This window comes from Alligator mississippiensis, chromosome 1 (genome assembly GCF_030867095.1).
Source record: "Alligator mississippiensis isolate rAllMis1 chromosome 1, rAllMis1, whole genome shotgun sequence".
Classification (NCBI taxonomy): domain Eukaryota; kingdom Metazoa; phylum Chordata; order Crocodylia; family Alligatoridae; genus Alligator; species Alligator mississippiensis.
In genome coordinates, this window is record NC_081824.1 from 424,918,461 (window position 1) to 424,931,591 (window position 13,131).

At 40.0% G+C, this 13,131-nt stretch overlaps 1 protein-coding gene across 8 annotated transcripts in view; it reads right to left on the reverse strand.

The window, feature by feature from the left end:
- The window catches only part of FRY (FRY microtubule binding protein), a 468,020-nt gene that overhangs the window by 234,238 nt on the left and 220,651 nt on the right, over positions 1-13,131 (reverse strand). For all 8 annotated transcript variants that reach the window (XM_059717956.1, XM_019498273.2, XM_019498271.2 and 5 more), the window contains one exon: positions 1,233-1,286. In XM_059717956.1, the coding sequence (XP_059573939.1) occupies positions 1,233-1,286 (54 nt within the window). The remainder of the gene's footprint in view (positions 1-1,232; positions 1,287-13,131) is intronic.

Genomic DNA, 13,131 nt, shown 5'->3' on the forward strand with positions numbered 1-13,131 from the left:
ATAATTCAGCCCAAGATAAACTCCCAGCATGGAAATGTTCATCCTGGATATTTTAAGTTCAGAAAGGTTATAAACAACTGAAACGTTTGTCTTGTAAGAGGAAATCTCAGGCAACTATATACTTTGTTCCCAACTCTATTTATATATCCATGAAAGAAGAGGTGCAGTTCAAATTGTATAACTGTTGTGTCAAAATTTATTTTTGTTGTTGTTGTTAAAGAAACAGATTATTGGCAGCAGCATTTACTTCCGATATAAGCAGCAAAAATATGATCCGATATATAAAATTATTACAGGTATTCTAAAATTTTTCCTGTAGGGTTAATTTCAACAATGGATATTTATTTTTTCAAATGTATTGGATAGATATATTTTTGATCTAATCATGACAACACATGTACGTGCTTAACTTTAAAGTTAATGAGATCACTCATAATACATAATGGTAAGTATGCACATAAGTTTTGTATGATTATAACCTCAGTGATGAAAAAGTGTAACATAATTAACTACAGAGACTGGGGACATGTCTACATGTGTAATTAATGCAATTGAATATAGTCAGGATCAATTTGAGCTGGAGTAAACTAATCCCAACATCACTGTCTACATGTACATTTAAGGTAAGCACAGTAATTTACTACACTGCCAGATACCACTTATATCTGTTGGGACTATTTGGTAGCACAGCAAATTAGTCTACTGCGCCCTAACTGCCACATACATGTAGATGGTGATGCTTTACTGTGCAGCAACTCAGTCTGCTGAGTAATAAAGTGTCTCATGTAGACATGTCCAGGGATTGTTAAATGTTTAATTTTAGAGCAATGTCCTCATTTGCGCTGATAAAATAGGAATTGGGGACTACCACTGGGAAATAACTCTCATATCCATGTTCTAATATTGAAACAGAACTCTCAATCTGGTATATTCCCAAAAGACATAAAGTTTGTTTCTCAGAGTACAAAATAATTCAGAGGAAATAATATATGGCTATCCAATGTACTTAAAAAAAGAGGTTCTGATGATTTTGGAAAAAACAAAGTGCTTCCTAACTCCTCAGGCAAACTGATACATAGATAAAGAATTCTCAGGTCTATTACCTCAAGTTAAATGAAGGGCTTTGATTCCCCAAATGACATAGCATTATAATATTATGAAGACATAATGGTCAATTTTGGTTCTAAGAAACAGCAAGCACAAGGAATAAAATTATTCAAAACATTACTTACTTGATCAAACTGGGGATCTTCTCCTCGTTGCAGAGATTTGGTCAGCGGCTTTTCCTAAAATGAAAAATACGAGCCAAATTAGTAGGCATTTTGTTACTACTACTACTATGTTTCCATTGCTTTTTCATTCATACCATTTCCCTTTCCCAACCAACTTTAGCAAGGGGAAACAGTTTACTTCACACTCAAAAAAGAAGTAATTGAATGCATATAAACGAACAATAAAACAGCATCTTTCAGTATTTTTACTTTTAAAGAAAAATGACTGAAGTTTATTATGCTTGAATATGACCGTTGCTCATACAGACAACAGCAAACTCTTCAGGAACTCTGAAATTTGCTCAGTTTTTCCTTCTATCCATACTGCAGTTGCTATATTTAACTTTACATATTTATCCTACCTTTGCCAGGAAACGGAGTTTGCAATGCAAAAACATTGCCATCAGTGGTTCACTGCTATTCAACAGAATGTACATTTAAGACCCTTCAAGTATTTTGAGTTTCCTTTTCTATGAAGAGATAACTATGATGAAAAACCTTCTTCATAAGAAAGAATATCTTATTGACTTCAATCTTCCCTGACAGACATAAAATAATGGAAGTACATTTGCAACATCCAGGGCATGTCTACACAAGACGCTACTGCGCAGTGGGTACTATGCATTTATTTAGTACTTGTATTAGCAAGTACTAAATAAATACAGAGTATCTGGAAATCCTGTGCAGTAGTGCTGGTGAATGTCTTTTAAGTGATGCTACTGCGCAGTAGCCTAATAATACTATGCAGTAGTGTATTAGTACTGTCCATGCTGTGAAACACTACTACACAGTATTATTAGGCTATTGCAGAGTCAACATCTTGTGTAGATGCGCCCCCAGTCTATTTAATTCTTGATGTGATTTTGTAGTACCATAAAGGCTAGATAGAGTTGCTCAGTCTCATTCAGGAAAAAACTCTGCTGCATGCAGCACATCTGTTTACATTTATGATATGTATGGAAAAGTGGGTTTTCATAAAGATCACTGTAAATATTCAAGCTATAAAGATCCATAAGATACATTTTAATTTTAGTTGCAATTTGTAAGTCCATTTGTTCTCTCAAGAAGTGAATGTTTGTTCCACTCAGTTTTGGTTTTTATTATAACTAAGATTAATGTTGTTTTCTTATAGACTATTATTAATTTATTTCTGTCAGTGTCCTCAGACCCCTATATGATTCATATATGAGCAATACAGACCATATATGAGCTATCTACATGCTTTAAGGGTTGGTCTCAATTAAGCACTGGGAAGTGCAGTGTATATGATTCACAACAGATTTTAAAATATGCAATTTGTCTAGGAAAAGGAGAGAGAGAAAGAGAGAGGGAGATTGTTCCTTTTAAGGACAATTAACTTTTTCTCCTATAAACTTATAACTCAGTACTCAATGGCCATCTAGCCCAGGTAGGATAATGGATTATAGACGGTGAAAACCAACTCAAAGTGAAGTATCAATATTACTGAGTTAAATTGATAAGGAAAATTATTACTGGATCACCTTGTTAAATGGTGCTGGAAACATTTGGAAATGAAAACTCTGAATTATCGCAAGCTTTTCAAACCCATTTGGCTTCAAATCCAGCATTCCCTTGGTACGAAGTAGTCCTGAGTTACATTCTTTGCTGCCAGGACTATTTCTATTGTTTTAATATTGAACACATACTCTGATCTGATAACAGGGACCAGTATGCCACTAGGCTACAGAAGCAGGCATACTCTTGCTTGTTTGCCTGCCAGTCCAATGAATCTCTGGCCAGGGGCCTGGCTTCCATGGGAAGGACAGAGAGTGTCCTCACCTAGCCTTTTCTATAGCCTAATAGTTAAGGTGCTCTCCTCTCAAGTGGGATATATGGGTTCAAATCTCATCATGATGGAGAGAAGATACAACTTTCTTATTACCTGGGCAAGTGCTCTAACAAAGCTATTGTATAAAAGGTGGACCCCTCACCAGCTGCTCCTCTTTCAGTTAGGTGGCTATACTCAGAAGTGAGATGAGGCTTTATGAATTGGTAACAAATGGAGATACCTAATAGTTTGAATCAGGGGATTTCAGCTCCTGAAGCTGGAGCTTAGATATACCCCTGTGTTTTAGTGTTTCCTTCTGGCTACCTCTATGGGGGTCTCTGGGTTCTCAGAGGGTGCAGACAGAAGTGACAATGTTCACCTGATTTGCATCAGAAAGCAGTTGATAGTTGTGACCAAACACAAATGCACAACTTCAGACAGCTTCAGAAATGGCTGATCGGGTAAAAATCTGACCTTTCATTGCATGAGGTATCAGATAAAGACGTTTCAAAATGTAGCATCTTTTGCATCTAGTGTCTAAGAACCTCCAAGATAGTCGATGTTTTAAAAATGGGAGGGGAGGAAAGGGAGCAGATGGAGTTCAGTCTGGGAGTTTTCAGCTCCCCCCTGGAGGGTGGGGTGGGCATGTTGGATCCCCCTCCCCAAATGGGGCGGGTTCCAAATCATCTACCCCACCCTTCAGCACCAGCTGGGGAACCCCAAGAATGAATTCCCTCCACTGCCTTTCACCTCTCCCATTCTGAAAACAGTGAATAGCAGAGACTGACCATTGCTTTGGGAACCTGGTTGTAGGCTCCCAGCCTGCAGCTAGATTCCCCCCCACCAAACCTCCAGAATCAACAGTGAACTTCTTTCTGTTTGGTCTGGGGTAACTAACTCAGAACACTTTGCAAAAATTGTTCTGAGTTATAGCGGGAGCTGCAGTTCTGTCTGCACCCTTAGTCACCTTTTACAGGTGCCTCTAGCTCTCCAATCTCTCTGCAGCATGCTTAATTGCCTAAACTTGCATTACTTCTTGACACTCCACAGTCTTTGCACTTATGGTATAGGGCTCCTAAGCACATTACCTGGTCCAACTGAATTACCCTCTGGGGCAAGGTTCTTATATTTAAGACATACAATGCCTATGGCTAGGGACAGAAATGACACATAAACGGGTATAGTGATCAGAAACCATTTCAAATCTGCAACACAACAGAAGTTCAACTCACATTAACTGCTTTCAAAATGGCCAAAACCAATTTAAGATAAACCTGGATGGATGCAGTATCAGACATCACTGATTTAGGTTAAATTGATTTATTGAACTTCTATCCCATATCCCCTCCAGATTCAAGTTAACTCACAGTCCCCCTGCTTCCAAGGATGCTTTGCACCTGCACCACAACACCACCTTCACAGGGTGGGTGGGCTAGCTTTGGCCCCAGCTGTCACTGCAGCCAAGCAGGGAGGCATGCTCTAGTTGCCCCTGGCTTCTGGCCTAAGCCACTGCAGGCAGGTGGCTGCATTTCCGGAATCTAAAGTGAATGTCTGTTCACTTGCTTATCGGTTCACTCTACGCAGCTTAGACTAACCTGTGAAGACTGAATTGATTCAGCCTCAGGCTTTTTGGCTGTCTGTACTTAGCCCATGTATAGTTGCCTAATGAAGAATTCTGATTTAAGTCTTCTTTAGCTCTGGCATTTAATCCCTTTGTACCTTATTTATCATTTGTAAAATGGTAACAAGTATTCATCATTGTCATCACTTCTCCAGTCAAGGATCATCATGAGGTCTGATGGCTAGGCACCTGGCTATGGGGGCAAACCCAAAGAGTACTAGTTGAAGGGAGCAAATCAACATGACGCAGGGTGACCAGTGGAGTCCCTCAGGGCTTGGTACTTGGGCCAGAACTCTTTAACATTTTCATCAACGATCTAGGTTCGGAAGTCAGATGTGAACTGTCCAAATTTGCAGATGATACCCAATTATGTGGGAGGGCCATCACACCTGGGACAGGCTGGGAATACAGGCTGACTTGGACACACTCTCAAGGTGGGCCGACCAAAACCAGATGGCCTTCAATGCAGAGAAGTGCAAGGTGCTGCAGCTCGGTAGGAAGAACCCTCAGCATACTCAGACTCGGCAGTGCTACGCTCACTAGGATCATGACTGAAAGGGACTTGGGGGTTGATCACAAGATGAATGAGCCACCAATGTGATGCAGTGGCGGGCAAAGCTAACCAAACTCTGACGTGCATCCACTGGTGTATCTCAAGCAAAACCAGGGAAGTCATCTTCCTGCTTTACTCAGCCCTGGTGAATCCACAGCTGGAGTACTGTGTCCAATATCAGGCTCTCCACTTCAGGAAGGATGTGGAGAAGCTTGAGAGAGTCCAGAGGAGAATCACCCATATGATCCAAGGCCTGGAGAGAAGGCCATATGAGGAGAGGCTGGGGGACTTGGGACTCTTCAGTCTGGAGAAGAGAAGGCTCAGGGGGAACTTGGTGGCAGCCTACAATTTCGTAAGAGGGGTACATCAGGACCTGGGAGAACATTTGTTCACCAGAGCTCCCCAAGGGATAACAAGATCTAAGGCCATAAACTCCAGGAAGGCCAATTTAGTCTGGATATAAGAAAAAAGTTCTTTACAGTATGTGCGCCCAGGGTCTGGAACAAACTCCCCCCAGATGTGGTACAAGCACTCTGGTCTCCTTCAAAAAACAGCTGGATTTATTTCTTGCTGGGGTCACTTGATCCCAGCTAACTTCTCGCTTACGGTGGGCAGGGTGGACCCGATGATCTCATGAGGTCCCTTCTAGCCCCTAATGTCTATAAGTCTATGAAATCTATGACTCTCTAATGGTGTGTTTAATCTATTTAGAGCTTTTTAGACTCAAGGCATCCCAAGAAGGACTTTGGGCACCCCTTGGAAAATGTCAGCTCTTAGTTTTATTTGTTTTTTGAGTACAGAAAAAATAAATAGAGCACTTCTCCTGTTGCAAAGACCTCAGAAAGACCACAACAGGTCAGCATGTTTTTGACACTATGGATTCCTCTTTGAAATCTCTGGGTTTCCCAAGGCACCCTAGTTGAGAATCACTGATTTAGACTGAAAGGTCATAGGGACAGAAACTGTTTCTTTCTCTTTATATATATATATATATATATATATATATATATATATATATATAGCATCTCACATAACAGAGCTCTAATTTCAGGTGGGCTCATTTTAAACACTAGTTTTATATTAAAAAGATTAAAATAAACACAATAACATCACCTGATTAAGTGACAGAAGCCTTTAGGATAGGGAGCATAAAGAAGTAAAAAAGAAAACAAGTGAGGACAACACTGTTTTGAGGAAAATTCTGATCCTGTAATTCGAAAACCTATTCGAAAATATATTTGTGTTGAATTACATTTTTGTGGATATTTCCTCCAGTTCATACAATGATAATCAGATCCAAGAAGCAGAATTAATGCTATTTTTTATTGAAGGCCCTATTAGGTCACTGTAACCATTATCATCAATCATCATAAAAGATTAACTATACTAGCAGATGAAGAACTTGTCACCTAGGACAATATTAATAGCCTCAAGTACTTAGCAAATTGTCTTAGTTAAAATGCTCCCTATCATCCGATTGTTCTCAAGCCAGCAATCTTATTAGCTGGCTCATGAATACAGGAGAACAACAACAAATATTTTGTTTTTCAGCTAACAATCCATTACCTTTTGAAAAAGATTATCTTATTTAGTGATTCTTTCTTCAGGGCATTCTATGTTTCAACATAGTATGTACTTATTATTCCCATACTTCTGGTTCTTGCATCTACATCTACAAATAGTCACCATGGGAAAACCACTACTTAAAAAAAAGAAGAAACAATACTAACACCTTGTGTGTTTCCTGACTGTAAGCTAGGACAAGGAAGATCCATTTTCAGATAACTGTACCCAGTAATTTTCTAAGAAAAGTTTGAACGTTGGGCAATTTTTGCTTACTTAACAGAAAAGTAAGGAACCAACACAGGAAAGAACATAAAATATTTTAGGAGATACTGTAAATTATATGCTTTAATGTGTAGGAATTAAAAAATGTAAAGAATCCTGAGGCAGCAACTCATCTTCAAGAGAACAGAATCATAATTCACATCTTCCAAGTTCTGTGTTATGGCTTCATATTGCACAAAAGTTTACCTATTCCTTTTGAAATAATTCTACGTCACTTACCAGTGGAGGATCCACAGTACAGTAATGTAGGTTTTTAGGGCCAGCTCTAACAATGAACTTAGGAACCTACCAGTTAGGCACTGCAATACCTATCTTGCAGACCCCTGGCCCAGAAAAACAGAATCTAGAATCCTATGTTGGATACTTCGGCTCCCACTAGGGACAGACATTAAAAAAGCCTGAGCCTAAATTGATTCAGTTTTTGCAGGTTTGTCTAACCTAGATAGGCTAAACTGGTATGTACTTGCACAGAGATCCCAGAAATGCAGGCACATGCAGTGGCTCAGGCTACATCAGCCCTCCCCTCCCTTCCATAGTGCTGAGCTGGGATGGGCGTGGCCAGGCTCTGGCAGGACACACTGATTAGGAAGGGGTTCCCCCTGTCCTGAGCAGCCCAGCAGGCAGTTGATAACACAGTGTTTATCACCCCTAACTCAGTGTTTATCAACCCATTAAGAAAACAAAACAAAAGCTTCTCTCCATTAGTTCAAGCTCTTTTTAAACAACTTTTTCCAAGGAAGGAATGGATGGACATTACCAGCTACCTGTTGATTAGCTCCAAAAAGCCATGAGCGGACACAGTCCTGTCTGCCTTTGTCCGGCCTCCCACAGCATGGACTATAGCCAGCATGTGGTATGCTAGCTTATGCTGACATGTGTCTGTGTAAGGCAAAGTAATCCCTGCTTAGCAGGGAGTAGTAAGGGGAGGAGGGGAGCAGGGGAAGCCAGGCAGATATCTGCGGTCTCTGCCAGAGCTCCAGCCAGGGAGCAGAGGGGAGGGGCCAGGTCTGCTGTGGAGCAGAGAGCCCAGCCCAGAGAGCATGCCAGAATGCTGAGGGAGTCTGGTTTAACTTAAACCAGGAAGAGGTCTGGGACAGACATTGCCTAAACCAGTTTAACCCAAATTGTTTAGGTCTGATACTACATTCAACCAGTTTTATCTTAAACTGGTTTTAGCCATTTTCAAACTGGTTTATGTGCACTGAACATCTGTTCTGTTACAGGTTTAAACCAGTTTCTGATCACTTAAACTGGTTTATGTGTAATGTCTGTCCCTAGCCCTCATGTAGTTCAGGAGGCTTGAGTACCTCAAAACCAGATCTAGTAAAGTGAGCTAAAGTCAGCACAGTACTGCCTGGAGTTAGCCAATACGGAAATGCTGAAATCTGGGGTGAATTTTAAATCCTATCTTTCTAGATGCCTTATTCAGGACTCTAAGGATGAGACTCCATCCTTTTGAGATGCAGAACCCTGAACCCTTTCCTGAATGCAGATGGACATGCCCATTCTTTCAAAGAACTGAGCCAGGCTCACTCTTCTTCAAAATTTGTCAGAAATTAGGAGACCCATGTTCAATTCCCTCCTTGGCCTGAGAAGATTCAAATCCACATCTCCCATCTCCCAGGGAAGTGCCATAATAAGACTGAGCTATTCTGGGTGGGGGCAAATTACCTTGTGTTGAAGGAATGCCATAAGGCAGAACAAGAATTCAAAATGTATGGTGCTAGAGAGAGAGACTGAAAGGGAGAGAATGTCTTTGTAGTCTAGTTGTTAGGGTGTTCATTTAGGGTGAAAAATGTCCAAAGATCTGGTCCCTGCTCCCAAGACACTATATTTCATTCAACATAAATGACACAAACAGTCCTGGATGTAGGGCATGAGTTATCACAGCTGAGGTGCTGCTTTGCATGTGCATAGCCAGAATTTTCAGAGCCTAAGGAATTGTAAGAACAAAAACTGTAGTACAAAAGAAGCAACTTCAGGGTTAGTTGAGTGGGGGTTTTCAAGATTACAACTTTGGACTTGGGTAACAAAGATCTTTTATTGAATCTGATCCTAAAAGCCTTTTTGTAGATTGTCAGACTTAAAAATTATAAAGGCTGAATCTTCTAATGACCATATGAAGAGCATAAAAAAGGACTGTCAGGAAGATGCTGTTGTGCTAAATCAAGGAGTGCTCTTAATATCATGCTAAAGATATTGGAAGTCTTAAGAAAAAAAGAAATGTGTCTCAGTCTTATCGACCTTCATTCCATTTACTGTTCCCTGCATTTATTTAGTACCAGGCTGTCTCTGTCCTGGCACACAATCTCAAAAGTATAAAGGTTTTGCCATTAATGCTCCTTTTAACTCACTTCAATTGCTTGGTATCTTTCCACATGTCTTCTAAAAACAGTTTGTTTCCTTGTTTCTTATCTCAATTCTCACCCTAAGGTATTCTTAACTATTTAATTCTATCTAACCATTTTTATGTCTAATTTACATGTAGATTTAATTCTTTAAATTATTTCACGTTTAATTCTATGAGGTATTTTGAGAACAGTTTTATGAAAGAAGTTACATAAAATAAAGTCAGATTGTTTTATGTTAAAGACAGACAGTTCTCAATTGCATACCCAGGACTCAACATTGGCAAAAAACAAGGTTAAAAAATATGTAATGAAATGAAACTGCCATTGAGCAGTGGATTCTATGTCAGTTTATGTGTCCTAGAGATGAATATATTGGAAACATAAGAAAAAATAATTTTCAGCCTCAGGGTTCCTTTTTTTTTGTCCACCCAATTCAGAAATGGCAGAGAAATTCTTTCACATCAACTGTTTGCTCTGCTTGAGTCTCCAGGCTTAATACACTTAAAGAAATGTCTTCCAACTTTTGTATGAATAGGTAAGGTAAAAATGGAGCCAAGAGCTATAGCCACAAAAAATATGAATAAAGAAGGGTTTGATTCATCTGAAAAAGCCTATAGCACTCTGCACTTTGAAAACCGTCAGATAATTTTAGAGGAATAGAGTCCTCAATACACATAGTCCCAATACTTTTGATCACTGTATTAAACATTCTTATTTCTTATTTGACATTCTGTTCTCAATTGCATATCCTCTATTCGTTCAATTCTGAAGCTCACATTGACATGAATAAGCATTAGAGATAAGAAGTATAGATCAGAGAGGAAAACTTTACCCGTAACATTTAAAATTACATTTTTTAATAAAAAATTATATCCTTCATAAGCTGACTCCTCTCCTCAGACCTACACAAAAAAAACCCAAATCCCAAAATGAATTTCCAATCTGTACTTTATTACTGTTACCTAAAATAACATATTTACTTGAATCCAAGCCAACATTTCTCCTCCATTCTGCATGGGGGGGTGGGAAGCCATATCTTAGATTTGAGTATCAGCCTGGAGCAGGTGGTGGCTCAGTTTTGGCTTTGGACCCAGACTTGAGGCTGAAGCTGGAGCTGAGCCATTGCCTGCTCTGGCCCAGAACAACTCATTTGGTAGGGGAAGGGGCATGTGGCCAGGAGGAGTACAGGGGAGACTGTAAGGTAAGGTACCTCTTGTCTCTCCATGCCCGTCCCTGCCCCACTCCACTCTATGCTTCCCTACTGCAGCCTTCTTCTCTCTCCTCCCAGCTGTAAGTGGGAAATCCTGGCTTTCTCCACTTACAAAGGAGATGTGCCCTGGAGATTGTCCAGGGCATGTGGGGAATATGTTGCCTATTGTCCCACAGAATTAGGCACTTGCCCAATGTAGGACAATGAAAGACAGTGTGTTTTGCCCAATGAAGCAGATCAGCTGTTGTGGGACATGTCCTACCATGGCTGATCTGCTTCATTTAGCAACTTCTGTTTATACCCTAACAGATCTGTTAACAGTGACTTAGTAAGAAATTGTGTTGATGTGCTATTGTTTCATTCATGTCCTGTAAATAAAGGAGTCTCACAAAATAACACAGAAGTAATAATATTTTATAGTTTTATATAACTGAATATTTAAATAAGATTGAGATACCTGCTTTTGCTATGTGAAAGCTGAGGTTTTTCTAAACAGGTGATTCTCTTAAATTAAAAGTTGACTACAAGAAGTACAATGAAGGAATTGGACATTCTTAGTTCACCAGTGAAAATTTCCTTAATATGCCTTTCTCCATCTCAAAACTACCCATTTTGTGAGAGGATGCCCATAAAGCAACTAAATTAGAAGAGTTTTTGAAACAAGATTAGTCTTTTATTTCTACAGAAAGGCTTCTTCCACAAAGAGCTATAATGCCCAGCAATGGTAGGCAAATAGAACTGAGGTACCATAACAGATAGAGTGGCAAAATAGAAGAACAAACAATGATGAAAATCAACCCATCCTTTTGCTTATATAGACAGACTCTCCAAGTTATGTCTGAGAGACATTAGATGAGAACAATATTAATAAACTTGCACTGCTATTCTTTGATTTTTATCTTCTGTGTGGTTAAGTATAAAATGGCAGAATGCAGGGTAGTTTTGCACCTTAGGGTGTATATACACACCTAAGTTGACTTAAAATAAGGTGACTTAACTAAGTCAACTAAAGTTAAGCCGCATCAGAGCATACACATGTACATCTCTTTGACATGTTGGCAGCCATCTTGTGAGCCCTCATACTTAGAGTCGACTTAACTAATGCAACTCAAGATAATATACCTCAGAAGTGTATTATCTTGTGCTGCATTTCAGTCAACTTTGCTTCACATACGCGTGTATACTGTGACAGTTGAGTTAAAAAAAGTTAAGTCGACTTGACTGGCAAAAAGTTAGTACATGTGTATTCACCCTTATAGACTAAATCAGATATGCATAAGTTTCCTCAGTAGCAGCTTGCTTCATGAGAAGCTACTGCTTATGAATCCTTAAGCATCTCTGATTTAGTTAGTTTATAAGGGTGCATACACATGTACTAACTTTTTGACAGTCAGGTTGACTTCATTTTTTAACTCTACCTTGTCTCCTGCCCAACTTCAGACTAACAACGCTAACTACCTTTTAAGAACAAAATGTCATTCTTGATAACTTCTTTCAGGCAATTTTTACCAGAACCAAATTTAGTTTAACAAATTATTTTAAAAGAAAAGAATAACTGAAGACATACAGGAAACCCTCACCATTCGTGGACTCGCCATTCGTGGTTTCAAATATTCACAGTGCGAATATTTGAACCCACACTATCTCCCCGTGCAGGCTCTCTCCCTGTACACTCTCTCCCTGCTCACTCTCACCAGCTCTCATGCACTCACCTTATAGCTTTGGTTAATTAACTGACTTGCTGCAACGGTAATTGAGGGAGCGCAGTGCCAATTAACGCTCATTGTAGATCATGAGCTCCTCTGAGCTTGCAGATCAATCAATCTGCCACCCTGTTCCCAGGGAAGTTTTTCTCTCAAGATTAGTCTTCAGTGGGCCCATCCAGCACACTCCTCTTCACTCTTCCCTTCCCCATTGCCAACAAAGTAGGTGGCGTCTGTGGGAGCTCTGTACTTGTTGCTGCTGGGCTTGCGCTGCTGCCGCCAGGCTCCTGACATATTCACAGATTTCGCCATTCATGGTGATCTCTGGAACAGATCCCCCATGAATGGTGAGGGTCTCCTGTATATCATTCTAGATCAGGACAGGCAATTATTTTGGCTGGAGGCCCGCTTACCGAGCTTTGGCAAGCCGTCAAGTGCCACATGGGTAGCCTCACCCCTTGACAGGTGCCCCAGCCCCTGGTTGCCATCTTGTGACTCGAAGTCCCACCCCCTAACTCCTGACCTTTGCCACCAGAAGTCCCTCCCTTTGCCCCTCCAGAAGTACTCCTTTAAGCAAGGGTTTTTACCATCCCAGAACCAGAAAAATGCCAAATTATATTCTAAAAAGCTAACATCTACAACATTAATTTCATTAAAAAAAATGTTTGTTCTGATTTACATGTGTTTGTATAGTGTACATAGAGATGATTGAACAACAGCTTAAAATTAAGTTACTCTTGTATATCGTGGGGGGTGGGGTCATGGGGTGGGTATAGGTTTGTGGG